Source organism: Salvia hispanica, chromosome 1 (genome assembly GCF_029641045.1).
Source record: "Salvia hispanica isolate PSC_SH4W2 chromosome 1, Shi_PSC_v1, whole genome shotgun sequence".
NCBI classification, from domain to species: Eukaryota; Viridiplantae; Streptophyta; class Magnoliopsida; order Lamiales; family Lamiaceae; genus Salvia; species Salvia hispanica.
In genome coordinates this window covers 64,049,506-64,063,777 of record NC_142692.1, presented here as the reverse complement: position 1 = coordinate 64,063,777, position 14,272 = coordinate 64,049,506, and the positions used below count along the sequence as shown (strand labels likewise).

Genomic DNA, 14,272 nt, shown 5'->3' with positions numbered 1-14,272 from the left:
GTTTTTCGGGTTTGGTTCGATTTTGGCAAAAAACCGAACCGAAACTCAAATGCTCACCCCTGTTACTTGATGAAAGCGTGCACATTTTAACTCGATTCACGCTCAACATGTTTAATTGATATGCAATTGATGTACTCCCTTTGTCCCATAAAAATATGGACATTTAAGATGACACAGAAATTAATACATAATTGATAAAGTAAGAGATGGAAAGAAAATGTAATTATTGTATTGTAGTGGAGAATAGAGTACACCTTATTAGAAAGATAGAAAGATAATGAAGTTATAAAAAAAAGAGATATTTCATTAGATATCCTAAAATGGTAAATTTCCTTATTTTTTTTTTCATCAAGGAAGTACTAGCACTTAATTTATGACAATGCAAAATATAACAAATTCCAGAATATATTCTATCACTCAATAATAGAATTATTTCGATTCACAGCTTCCAAAACCCTAAACTCAAAGCTGCCGCTGCCTTCAGCCGTCAATCCCAGCAATCCACAGCAGTGGCGCAAAATATAACAGATTCCAGAATATATCACCAATTAATTGTATTATTCTCACTCAATCATAGAATTATTTCGATTCACAGCTTCCAAAACCCTAAACTCAAAGCTGCCGCTGCCTTCAGCCGTCAATCCAGCAGTGGCGTCTCATTTGATACGAGTTGCTCTTCGTCCCTCCAAATCCCTCTTTTCTGTTTATTTTCCAATCTCACACTTCATTCCTAGAAAGTCGAGGTTTGTCTTCTTTTCTTTACAATACTGCGGTGTTGATTTTTATGTTTCGATCGAAATTGAGTTAAATTTTGCAATTCTAATCGTAGTGTGTCGATTTTGGTTGTTAAACTGTAAAATCGGTGTAAATTTGTTGCTGGTTTGACTTGATCTTATCATGTTTGGGGGTGTTATGTATTGGTTTGTTAGTATTTACATGTGAAATTTGCTGCCCTTGTCTATTTCCGCTGAGATGATTAGTATTTGGTCTTTGCAATTTCGTTAATCAGATTAAATATCTTGGGTTGAGTTTCTCATTACGGCCTTGAATTGCAGTTTTTGTGTGGTAGCCGGAAAGGATATGGCGGATGAAACTGGAAAAAGCTTTGCTCGAAGGGACCGTCTGTTGGAGATCGAGTCACAGGTCCAGAAATGGTGGTCCGAGGGTGATGTGTTTCGTGCTGATGCAAAGGACTCCCCACCCAAAGCTGGGGAGAAGTTCTATGGCAACTTTCCATTCCCTTACATGAATGGGCATCTCCATTTGGGGCATGTGTTTTCCCTATCGAAGCTTGAATTTGCTGCAGCCTATCATAGATTGAGGGGTGCAAATGTGCTGTTGCCGTTTGCTTTCCATTGTACTGGGATGCCGATTAAGGCTTCTGCCGATAAGCTCAAAAGGGAGATTGAGATGTTCGGATACCCGCCTGCGTTTCCAGTCGTCAAAGATGACGAAATTGCTGTGCCAGAGGCAAAGCCCGAGGGTGAGAATGAAGGAGGGCAAAATCAAGCAGGTGGTAAGTTTAAGGGTAAGAAATCAAAGACTGTTGCTAAGACTGGTATTGTGAAGTACCAATGGGAGATTATGCAGAGCTATGGTCTGACTGATGAGGAGATAGCCAAGTTCACAGACGCATATCATTGGCTGACCTTTTTCCCCCCTCTGGCTATAGATGATTTGAAGGCTTTTGGGTTGGGATGTGATTGGAGGCGGACATTTATCACTACGAATATAAATCCGTATTTTGATTCTTTTGTTAGGTGGCAGATGAGGAAGTTGAAAGAAAGGGGTAAGATTGTGAAGGACTTGAGATATACTATATATTCACCAAGGGATGGTCAGCCCTGTGCTGATCACGATCGAGCTTCTGGGGAAGGTGTTATCCCGCAGGAGTATACTCTCGTAAAGATGGAGGTTGTTTCACCTTTTCCACCTAAGATGAGTGTTCTGGAGGGCAAGAAGGTGTACCTTGCAGCTGCAACTTTGAGACCAGAGACGATGTACGGGCAAACAAATTGTTGGGTGTTGCCAGATGGAAAGTATGGGGCCTATGAGATTAATGACACTGATGTGTTTATTTTGACAAAGAGAGCAGCTCTGAATTTAGCTTACCAGAAGCTGTCTCGTGTTCCTGAGGAACCTACTTCCTTGGTCGAGTTGACTGGCCAGGATCTTATCGGCTTGCCTCTGAGATCCCCGTTAGCTTATAATGATGTTATATACACTCTACCCATGTTATCAGTGCTTACGGACAAGGGTACCGGAATTGTCACCAGTGTTCCAAGTGATTCTCCTGACGATTACATGGCTCTTCATGATTTGAAAGCAAAACCGGCATTCAGAGCCAAATATGGCGTGAAGGATGAGTGGGTTGTGCCTTTTGAGATCATACCCATTATCCACCATCCTGATTTTGGTGACAAGTCTGCTGAGAAGATATGCATTGAGAAAAAGATCAAAAGCCAGAACGAGAGGGAGAAGCTCGACGAGGCCAAGAAAATAATCTACAAGGGAGGTTTCTATGAGGGAACCATGATTGCTGGAGAGTATGCTGGAATGAAAGTTCAGGAGGCTAAAAGTTTGATTAGGGCAAAGCTTCTAGAGCTGGGTCAAGCTGTGGTCTACAGCGAGCCTGAAAAGAAAGTCATGTCAAGATCCGGGGATGAGTGCGTTGTTGCCTTGACTGATCAGTGGTACATCACATATGGAGAAGAAGAATGGAAGAAGGCTGCAGAGGAATGCTTGGCTGGGATGAATCTATACTCAGAGGAGGCACGCCATGCCTTTGAGCACACCTTGAGCTGGCTGACTCAGTGGGCTTGCTCACGAAACTTTGGCCTTGGAACTCGTATCCCTTGGGATGAGGACTTCTTGGTGGAGTCTCTGTCCGATTCAACTCTTTACATGGCATATTACACAGTAGCTCATATTTTGCAGGGAGGCGATATGTATGGACGCAACCGGTCTTTAGTGAAGCCAGAGCAGCTGACTGATGAGGTATGGGATTTCGTGTTTCTTAGCGGTCCCTATCCTAAATCCTCAGATCTTTCTTCAGCACTTCTTAATAAGATGAAGCAAGAATTCGAGTATTGGTATCCTTTTGATCTTAGAGTTTCAGGGAAGGATCTGATTCAGAATCACTTGACCTTCTGTATTTATAATCACGCTGCAATCATGCCCAAACATCATTGGCCTAAGGGGTTCAGATGCAATGGCCACATTATGTTGAATGCTGAGAAAATGTCAAAGTCGACTGGGAACTTCAGGACAGTTCGTGAAGCTATTGAAGAGTTTTCAGCTGATGCCACAAGATTTTCACTTGCAGATGCAGGTGATGGAATGGATGATGCTAATTTTGTTTTTGAGACAGCAAATGCTGCAATTCTGCGTCTGACAAAAGAGATTGCGTGGATGGAGGAAGTCATTGCTGCAGAGTCATCTCTGAGAAGTGGCCCGCCTGCTGTGTATGCTGATCATGTCTTTGCTAATGAGATAAACATAGCAGCCCAGGTGACGGATAAGAACTACAATGAGTGCTTGTTCCGGGAAGCTCTGAAGACTGGCTTCTACGATCTTCAGGCAGCAAGGGATGAGTATAGGCTTTCTTGTGGGGCAGGAGGAATGAATCGTGACTTATTATGGCGATTTATGGATGTCCAGACACGCCTTATCACCCCAATTTGCCCACATTATGCTGAATATGTCTGGAAGGAGCTTCTGAAGAAGGATGGATATGTGGTGAAAGCTGGGTGGCCTAAGGCCGATGCACCTGATCTCACCCTAAAGAAAGCCAACAAATATTTGCAGGATTCCATTGTCTCCATGAGGAAGCTTATGCAGAAGCAGGCTTCTGGTTCAAAGAAGGGTAAAGCTAGCGCGCCGGCTGTCCAGAATAAGCCCACAGTCTGCTTGCTATTTGTAAACGAGCAGTATGACGGATGGAAGGAGGAGTGCTTGAACATACTCCAGAGGAAATATGATGCTGCAACCGGCACCTTTGCACCGGACCAAGAGATCCTTGCTGAGCTTCAGAAGAGTGAAGTTGGCCAGTCGGGCAATTTCAAGCAAATACAGAAGCTCTGTATGCCGTTCTTGAGGTTCAAGAAGGATGAAGTGAAGGCTGTTGGTGTCCATGCGTTGGATCTGAAGCTACCCTTTGGCGAGATTGAGGTTCTGAGGGAGAATCTTGAACTGATTCAGCGGCAGTTGGGGCTTGAGCGCGTAGAGGTCTTGTCTGCAGCGGATGCTGATGCCGTTACTCGTGCTGGGAGCCATGCGGCTGTTTTGAAATCCAACCCGCCATCACCAGGAGTCCCTACCTCAGTCTTCTTGAGCGAGGAGTAGAAAAGAGGTGACTATATGTTTTTGTAGCATTGTTTTTTATTTTCAACATTCTGTTTGTGTTTCTTGACAATCGATTTTGTATGACATGTTAACTTTTGTTGCTTTATTTTATTTTATTTTCCTTTTTTCTCTCTCACTTTTCATTTCAATGCTGAAGTTTTGTAACATTGTGAATACTTGCTTTGTGATACAATCATACAATCACACACAGTTTAGAATATGTATTAGCAAGAGGACTATCATGCTTTGGCTAGGTAGAACAATTACCATGATATCTATCATGATACGATTTGTGCTCTATCTTGTTCATGTGTTCAGTAATTTAGTTGAAAATTTGGTAGATGATGGACGACCATGATCAGTGGAAGATGATCAACGGCTGGAAATGAAGAGATTATAACAGAATGATTTAGAGGAGTTAAGTCAGTAGATTAGCAGTCCTACTAAAAAAAATTAGTCTCACTTTATAATTTCCAAAAAAATAGCCTCATTTTAAAAGTGAAGTTTATAATGAGTATCTCATACTTTACCTACGTTTTCTCATTTTTATACTTAATCCACTTTTTCACCCCCTCTCTTACTTTACATACTTTTGCTCTCCATCTTACTTTCTTTATCAATTGCATATTAAAACTTGTGCCGTCCACATACGTAGCTATTTTATGTGGACGGAGAGATGATAGCCGAGGGATTATATGCCATATGGGCGATGGTAATGTGTCAAGTTAATTTTCATAAAATTCTCCCTTTTATTTCATCATATCACCCACGTTTAATACCAAATCTCTATATATTGTTATTTTACTTTCTTTAGCATAAATTGGTTGTGGTGGGCCCTTCAATTCTCTCTCCTTTACTTATACGCGTCTTCTTCTTCCTCGCGCCTATTTCTTCAACCTCCTTTTTAACGAAAATCTCATTTCCCCTGACTCGATGTCTGAATAGAGTGCTCAAACGGGTAGTAATAAGTCCAATCGGTTCGTGGGAAACTAAAATCACTTGATGATCTATTTTCTTACACTGATAGAAGGATAGATCAAATGGTATAGTTTTCAGGAGCCTCAGAGGCCCGTATTGCAGCTCATAAAAATGAATCCGAACCGTTCAACCTTTTAAATTCTAATTCCGAGGTCTTCATGGAGCAAGGAACTTCTAGTGAATATGCTACCAACTTGATGGATGGTATGCCCGTGAATGGAAATGATTCCTCTGCAAAGAAAAATGCAAGTAGTGATGACATTGGTAGCAACATTTTGGGTTCGGTTTCCAGTGCAGATAATAAAAGTCCTAATGTTGCTTTAAATAATGCATTCCCTTTGCAAGCTTCTGAGTTGAATGTAAATGCCATGTTCCCCATGGGTGCTATGGCATATAATATCCCTTCTGGTTTTGGGTTCAATCCCGCATTTGCTTCTCAGCCGATGAACTATAGTGCCATGGGGAGTCAGTCACTTTGCTCAACAGCAGTTTCTAGCTGCAATGTCCAACTTACATCAACTAGGGAATCTACAATCCAGTACTACTATTAATTCCCCTGGAACTGTAGGAGGGAATGCGGCGCCCCTTCCAGATATTTTTAATCCCGGCATAGCTACCCAGCCTCCAACTTCATTGATGAATGGGTCAAAAAGAGAGGATACAAAAGCATTTGATTTTATTTCGGTTAAGATTTTATTCTTTCCATCTTTCTGTATATCATTATTGTTACAGTAGTTTCCATTGGGATGCTTCAGTACTCGACAACTCCTTCAGTTAGTATTATAAGTTATCATGACATCTTGTGGAAATCATGTATTTTGTGGTGATGGGCGTTCCGGGCCTATTAGCTGTAGAATGAAGAATATTCTTTCGCTTCCAGCAGTATCCAACACGCGCCGCCGGCGATGTCTTTATGAATACTAGTGGAAGGTTAGAACTGCTCTGTTGTCAAATCGATTGTATTTTTACAATGTTAATGAATACAAATTGATGGAATTGCAATTGCTGTGACGGAAACTACTGTTTTCTTAACTGATTACCGATTTGATGACATATCCGTTAATTTCTTCCGTTCCTGATGAGTTGGATGAACAGTATTTTAGAGATAAAGAGAACCAACTGTAATGGCTCAAATCTTTGAAGAATGATGATTAATAATAAGACTAACAAGCAGAATAATGAACTCAGAAGAGAACCCTTTTCTACCCAAGCACCAAGCACTCTGTTCTGATCAAAGAAAATCATAGACCGGTTCTCTGCAACGGAGTAACCTCTTTTATTTGCTAGACAGAACCCTCGCTTGGAGCCTGTAGGACGAAAACCAACTAGACAAACAATAATAAAGTCTAAATCAGAAATAATTTAAGAGACTCAGGAAAGTCCGGTCCTAGGTGAGGGCATCCTGTGCCTTCGACCTCCTCTGGTGAACATGATTTGCATCACAGTGCTCACTTGTGGAAGCTTCTGAATTAAATCTGTAGAATTGTGGTTTAGCCCATCTTAATTTAGGAAAAGAACAAATGTGTGAAAATACGATGTGAGCTCCGCAATTTATGAATGTTTTCAATCTTTTCTGTTTGGTGTTATTTCTTGTTTGTATTTGCTATATATACCTTCATATGCTTACTGTCTTTCTGGTTTTTTTGTAAACAAGTAGTATATGTTTTATGCAAATTTTCACAGTTTCTGGAAGTCGATGCATGATAAAGAACATTTTTTGTCTTCTTTTCCAATTTCAGGTCATTGAAATGTCGGGAGTTTGTGCTGCATCTGACATTTGGAGTGTAGGCTGTACTGTAATTGAACTTCTTACATGTGTTCCACCATACTTTGATCTGCAGCCAATGCCCACCCTCTTTAGGATTGTACAGGTAGGTTAGGTAGCAGAAGTTCTTACCAGTTTCTTTTGAGTTGAAGTTCATGGTTTCTGGTCAGTTCATAGTTACTCCCTCCGTCCCGGCTAAGATGACACATTCCTTAGCCGGCACAGGATTTTAGGAATTATTGGTTAAAGTGTTTAATTGGAGAGAGAGGTGGGTGTAAGTATTAAAGTAGAGAGATAAAGAAAGATGAATATTTTAATAGGAGTGAGAAAAAATGGTTGAGTGTATTAATTGGAGAGAGAAAGTTACCAAAAAAGGAAATGTGTCATCTTAGTTGGGACAAACTAAAAAGGAAAACGTTTCATCTTAAGCGGGACGGAGGGAGTATTTTATGATTTATCTATTCTCCTTCCCATCCTAACTTACAGTAACCCTAAAGTGCAAATTATAATAGTACTGTTGAAAACTGTTTACATGGACTCATTTATCTGCTCTGTTACTGTTGCTTTACTCAAGCCGGCACTTCATTTATTGTTTCAGGATGAAAATCCTCCTATTCCAGATAGTCTATCTCCAGCTATTACGGATTTCCTGCGTCAATGCTTTAAAAAGGTCAGCTGGAAATTACAAATGCCACATAAGCCTTAATTTGCCACATCAGCTTTGATTTTTCAATTTGGGGAAAAACTAGAAAACTCTAAAGTTCATGCATTTATATTCAAAAAATAAAGTTTGGGGGAAAAATCAAAAAATTGTGAAAGTTCATGTATTTACAGGCAAATAACCCTATATGTAATATGGCCTTCCTTGACATTATCTGATTGTTTACTTGCGGGGAAGTTCTTACCATCTTGAATTAGAAAACTTTTTTTGTGTTAATCACTTTACTGCACTTCCACATATATTTTTTCTTGTTTAAAACTTTAATATATCTGCTGTCTTCATGATTCCATCAAAACATACCTGGTGTGAAGTAAATATGAAATAGCTAACGAGAGTCTTTGTTGAGTATATTGAGCTAATCATATGCAAGGTATTTGTCTTTTGAAGATTATATTGATCTCTGGAGAGACAGATTATTGTGTCTCCACGTGAAGAAGCCGCTCTTAAAGGCCTAGATCACATCTTTTTTGCATTATACTTTTTCACTCCACTTGTCTCAGAAATTGTGCGTGTGTGTGTGGACTGTTGGGAGAGGGGGGGGGGGTATACTGGATTTTGCCACAATTATGATTAATTCAAGAAGTGTTTTCGGATTTTGATGGCTTTGTTAGCAGGAAAGAGAAGTTAATATGGAGGGTACAACTACATGTTAGTGCCATTAGAGTGACTGACATTTAATTTTGCATATCAGGATGCTGGACAGAGGCCAGATGCAAAAACATTACTTTCACACCCTTGGATTAAAAACTCAAGGCGTGCTCTACAAAATACTCTTCGCCATAGTGGAACCTTGAGGTAGTGTATTAGTTCTCTCTTTGTCCCTGAGGATAAGCACCAATATGATAATTTTTTGACTTAGGAAAACTCAAAAAAAGGTCCTCTCCTTTTTTCATTGAGTTTACTCAACGAAAATGCAATAGGTAATGCATGCTTGCTTCCATTAGAGTCACCCTTGGAATTTAGTCTATCAACTTGAAGTTTTATGGATATTTGTTGTCTTGAGGCTTCAGTAATAATTGATTCCCATGAATTTGGTTATTAAGTTTTGATGTTCAGAATATTTTCTAGAATGCTGTTGATGTGTGTTTAAGCTATCCCCTGGTTGGCTTATCACCATGCTATGTCTATCAAGTGTAACACTGTATGGGAAATACTATATGCTATGGTGAATTTTAAACTGTTTTGCTCTGTATGAAAAGATTCTCTTCTATTGTAATGCTTCACATGATCTACAATCTCGGAAAGTTGGCCTTAAGGGCCTTATAGTTCATATTATGACCTTAGTATATATAGTTTGTTGGGAGATGTTTTGGTTTATTGGATTGACCTGATTTTCTAATGCACGAAACTATTGTCAATTGTTGTATCTATGGACTTAGATTCTACTCCGTTCGTCCGCGATATTTAGTCCCGCTTGTGCGGGTTTTGACTAAAAACAAAACATCCAATCACTCTTTCTTTATTCCATCACCTACGCTACTCTCTCTTTATCTTTCCTATTTTGTTTCTCTCTCCTACTTTTCAACACAATTTCTTAATATCCGTGCCCAAAAGTTTTGACTTAACTTAATTGGGACGGAGGGAGTATTAGTTTTATAATGGAATGTGAATGTGAAATTTAGTGGAGTGTGGGGTCCACTTACCCGAAATTAAAAACTAAAAGGGGATTTTTAGCGGACGTACCAAAATGACAAAATGGGACTTTATATCGCGGACCAAGGGGGTACACTATAGTGCTTGGGACTTGGGAGAAATCTTGTCTCTTACACTCTTACTTCCTCTGCATGTACCTATGAGTTTGTGGATCAGTTGAAGCACATCATTTCTTTACGTTGGTGTTCTTTACTGACGTATAGAAATGCCTTCTTTTCCATGTTCTTATTTTCCTTCTGTTCAATCTGTCATAGATATTTTGACTGTCGAAATTGAAAGGATGCAGATTTTAAGCATAAATGGTGAAATCTGTGCAGGAACATTGATGAAGTTGGTGCTGGGGGTGCTAGTATAAGTAGCAGTGAACAAGGGCATAATATTGAAGCCTCTTCCGCTGAGAAAGTAAAGTAATTATTGTTTGAAGTTTTCATGTTATGTGGCTTGATTTGTCCTCTTATTAGTTGAACCTCTGACCCTGAGTACTTTGTCCTATTTGCCTAGTTTTGCTTGTTCTGAAGATGATGCTTTAACCGATATTTTTATATTAAAATCCTGTTTTTGCTTTCAGGATAAAACAGAGATGTCATCCTCGGAGACTTCACTTGTCAGCAAGTCTTACGAGGACGATAGCTCAAAAACTAATCTTACTGAGGAAAGAACAAACAACCTTGATGAAGATACTATTTCAGATCAAGTTCCCACATTTGTTATCCATGAGAAATCACCCATCGAGACCAGCTCGAGCAAACTTTTGGGTAGTCATGACTCAGAGATTGAAGACCAGAGACCTAACCTAAATCAGCAGGGTGAAGTGCTGATAAATGGTGAGGTCGAAGCTGCAGAGTCTACAAAGAAAACTGTCGTGGCCAAAAAAGTTGAAAAAAAAGGAAGTGCAGTTGGTATCATTCATGGGAAGTTTAATTTTGGTCAAAAGAACCAAGAATCTAGCCCAAGGAAGGTAAATTTGACCAATTCAGATCCTTTGCGCCTATTGATTAAGCATATTTTTTTTGCTGGAAGTGATTTCTTGGCGCAGGGTTATGTGGAATTGGGATAGTTGTGGGTGGAATTTTTTGTAAATTTCTAAGCTTTCAGTACTCTCATATTTATAGTTGTAAATTTGAAGATTCAGAGGTCATTGTATTTGCTTCTCTTTTGAGTGCCCAGTAAATTACTTATGTGCAGCACGTGAGACTGAACACTGTTTTATTTGTCTGCTTGGTATGGAGTGATTGAGTGTCTGATAATTTAAGACCGCTTATTTCTTTAGCCACAGCAACTTAAAAATGAATATTCTTCTGGGTCGGAGTACAGTTACATACTATATTAGAGAAAGTAGCAGAAATGGGTTATGAATAGCTTGTAACACCTTGAATCTGTAAGCAGAAATGCGGTATTCAATAAATTGTAACACCTTGAATCTGTAAGCAGAAATGCGGTATTCAATAAATTGTAACACCTTGAATCTGTAATTGTTGAATGGGTGTATGGTTATTTGGTTATGCAGCATGCTCATGGCAGACTGAGTGAAGACATAAAGAATATTGGTTGTGCTAAAACGTGATACATTCTTGTATTCTTTCCTGTTAATTTAGTTTTTCCTAGTCGTGCTGTTTGAATCAATTGTTTGCTTCTTCATTCCCCTTAATAGTGTTATAATTTTGTCAGTAATGCCAATTTACCGATGCTTTAGGAATTTATGTTCTAAATATAGTATTTCTACTGATATAATGGCTCTAATTTATTCTGGTTCCCACCTGTGCAGGCCGTGAAGGAACCAATGACTTCAGGAAGCAATGAACTTAGTAAATTCAGTGACTCCCCAGGTGATGCTTCTTTGGAGGATTTGTTTCATCCCTTGGATAATTTGGAGGACCGGGTAGCTGAAGCCTCTACCTCTGCATCATCTTCAAATGTAATTCAAGGAAATGTAGTATCTGATGGTGGAAAGAATGACTTGGCAACAAAGTTAAGGGCTACAATTGCACAGAAACAAATGGAGAATGAATCTGTTCAGGCTAGTGGCGACCTCCTTCGCTTAATGATGGGCGTTTTAAAGGAAGATGTAATTGATATTGATACTCTGGTAGGATTGACTATATAAAATGGAATTTACGTTATTATCTAAATTCCCCCAAGGCCTTTATCTTATGCTTAACATGCTTGTCAGGTATTTGAAGAGAAATTGCCTCCAGAAAATCTTTTTCACCTTCAGGTACATTTATTCTCCTGCTCAATTGCTTTCATTGTGTGTTCTGTATGTTCTCTTCTTATCCAAGTTAAATGTCAACATTGTGTTAAAACTTGCTACAAGGTTGTCCTGATTATTTGTTGATGGGTACTGCTTCACAGTGGCTTAACGATTACTTTAATAAGGGAGAGAGACTTGGTTTGAGCACCAGTTTTCACTTGATAAACTTTTCTCCTGTCTATGTTTTGTGTTCCTATTTTTCTGTCATTATTGTGCTTAAATATATTGACATAATAGGTCGCTATACTGATATTAAGGCTGCTATTATCTATGGGTTTGATAAAAGAGTTTTGATGGATGCTTTCACCAGTGTTAAAACTCCTTTACTGCTTCTTGGACCATATGCATAATGTATCTCTTGAGAAATTAATATGGGTTATCTCAATGATCTACTGGTTAGATACGGAATTAGTTTTTTGTATCCTGATCCTACTTGTGCTGTGGCCAAATTTCATATGTTTTTCAATTTTTGTTGTGATTCTGTTCTTCTCTTGCAGAAATAGATGCAATTTCTTACCTCTTATGTCGTTTCTCTTGCACAGGCTGTTGAGTTCAGCAAATTGGTGTCCTTGTTGAGGCCTGATGAACCAGAAGATGTGATAGTATCTTCTTGTCAGAAGTTGACCACTTTCTTTCATCAGCGACCAGAGCAGAAGATTGTTTTCATTACACATCATGGTTTGCTCCCTCTAATGGAACTGCTTGAGGTTCCGAGAACTCGCGTATGTAACTTGCATGAAGTTCGTTAGTCCGTTACCTTGTTGCTTTATATGCATGTGCTTTTGTACTTTCTTGTGTGGCTGATCAGTTTCTTTCATTTCAGGTCATATGCTCAGTTCTACAAGTTCTGAATCAAATAATTAAAGATAATACTGAATTTCAGGAGAATGCTTGTCTTGTGGGTCTTGTAAGTGCTCTGCAAATTTATTTACTTCTCTCTTTTGGTTTGTGTGGGTCAAAGTTTGAAGATGTTAAACAATGTAATCTGAAGAATATGTAGTGTTTAGGTTCACTTAAACTGTGATGAAGGTCAATAAAGGTGCATAAAACATTATATTTTGTTACAAACTTCTGATTTAAAGTTAAATACCAACTCATTTCTTGATGGTTATCCATGTACGCTGGCTTCACTCTGTGACTGTATACTTTTGAGTTACTTAGGATAACTCGTTAGTATTCTGATTATATTAGGATTCCGACACTAGCCATTATTTTTGTCAAGTTATCTACTTAGGACTGGTTATGGTATTTATAGAAATCACTTGATATCTGGTGGGTGATGGCATACTATGGATGAGAGTTTTAGACCATAAATGATCTCCTCTTTATCAAATTGTAATGATGATGATTGATATCTTGATCACAAAATTTCTTCCAACTTGTAACTTGATTGGTCCCCTTCTAAAGAGAGGAGAATCACTTAAATAAAGTCTGTTATAGAGCTTTTACTTTAAGTGATATTTGACACCCTCTAAATTAGTCTTGGCAGTTTGCACCTTAAAAAACTTCTAATGTGTCAATCTATATATTAAACTTGGTCCTATATTAGTCCAAATGTTGATCCCATGAATTACATTTGGTACCTATTGGTCCAAAAATGGTCCTGTTTTGGGTTAATTTACTGATATAATTTGTTATATTTTTTTGATATAGTTAATTATATTGGAAAATATCAAGGATTTTCTGTGTGTGTTTGTTTGTTTGATATGCAGCCATAAATTGGGTTTGGATCCTAACCATCACTTCTTTGGGGATTACTCATCTCTTTTAATAACTCATCTCTTTTCTGATAGAATATAGTGTTTCCTATTAAAAAATAGCTTTGGATTGTGTAAAAGACATTTAGTATTTCATCTAGACTAGCTATGGGGTACTATAGCCATTTAGTAAATTATCTTTGGAACTCGTCCATATTTTTGAGTCATTATCTTATTGTGAAAGTGGTACTCGTCTTGGTTTACCTATTGATATGCTAATTACTTTTGTTACCTCAATTCCAGGGAAATGGTTCATATGGCTATTGATGGCATGTGGCAAGTTTTTAAGCTACAAAAGTCAACATCCAGAAATGATTTTTGTCGTATAGCTGCTAAGAATGGGATACTACTCAGACTTATTAATACCCTTTATAGTTTGAATGAGGCAACCCGTCTAGCTTCTATAGCTTCTGGTGGTGGGTTTGCTCCATATGGTTTAAGTTCACGACCAAGATCTGATGCTCTGGATTCCAACAGTTCTGCATTTTATGGGAATGACCTGCCTGATCACCTTAAAGTCAAGCCTGGAGATCATATTTCACAAACTGGAATGTTAGAACCTTCGCATGCATCTGCATCACACTCTCCTGAATTGAGATTTATTGCTTCAGATGCTGATAGGCCTCGATCCAGTGTTTCTAATGTAGAGGCATTGGGTGGTTCAAGAGTCGCAGATCCTGGTCTTTGGACAGATTATCCAATTCGGCAGTAAAGGATCACCATCCAACTAGAGACAGGGAAAGTGTAGACAGGTGGAAGAATGAGCCTTCGAGAGCTGAAGGTGACCTAAAGCAGCAAAGAGG

General features: G+C 38.8%; 1 protein-coding gene and 1 pseudogene across 5 annotated transcripts; both read left to right on the top strand.

Annotated features, from left to right (window-relative positions):
* The first annotated feature begins 431 nt into the window (after positions 1-431).
* Positions 432-7,193, top strand: LOC125222757 (leucine--tRNA ligase, cytoplasmic pseudogene; annotated as a pseudogene). 4 transcript variants are annotated; one of them, XR_016137520.1, is made up of 3 exons: positions 432-743; positions 1,056-4,351; positions 7,062-7,193. The product of XR_016137520.1 is annotated as a leucine--tRNA ligase, cytoplasmic pseudogene, transcript variant X1 (transcript). The 4 variants fall into 4 exon arrangements; XR_016137525.1 differs by lacking the exon at positions 7,062-7,193 and adding an exon at positions 6,171-6,189; XR_016137527.1 differs by lacking the exon at positions 7,062-7,193 and adding an exon at positions 4,686-4,912.
* Positions 7,194-8,584: 1,391 nt separating this feature from the next.
* LOC148934375 (MAP3K epsilon protein kinase 1-like) lies at positions 8,585-13,877 on the top strand. Its single transcript, XM_089069557.1, has 8 exons — positions 8,585-8,603; positions 9,779-9,868; positions 10,030-10,419; positions 11,227-11,547; positions 11,632-11,676; positions 12,255-12,434; positions 12,536-12,619; positions 13,713-13,877. Exons 3-8 carry the CDS (start codon positions 10,042-10,044, stop codon positions 13,734-13,736), a joined length of 1,032 nt encoding a protein of 343 aa, XP_088925683.1. The 5' UTR covers positions 8,585-8,603; positions 9,779-9,868; positions 10,030-10,041; the 3' UTR covers positions 13,737-13,877.
* The last annotated feature ends 395 nt before the right edge of the window (positions 13,878-14,272 follow it).

What these genes read in the sequence shown, in the direction of transcription:
- LOC148934375 (XM_089069557.1), top strand. Translation starts at nt 10,042, where the DNA reads ATGTCATCCTCGGAGACTTCACTTGTCAGCAAGTCTTACGAGGACGAT. An exon ending in AAGAATCTAGCCCAAGGAAG is followed by an intron (nt 10,420 to 11,226) that starts GTAAATTTGACC and finishes CCACCTGTGCAG; the next exon opens with GCCGTGAAGGAACCAATGAC. An exon ending in AAAATCTTTTTCACCTTCAG is followed by an intron (nt 11,677 to 12,254) that starts GTACATTTATTC and finishes TCTCTTGCACAG; the next exon opens with GCTGTTGAGTTCAGCAAATT.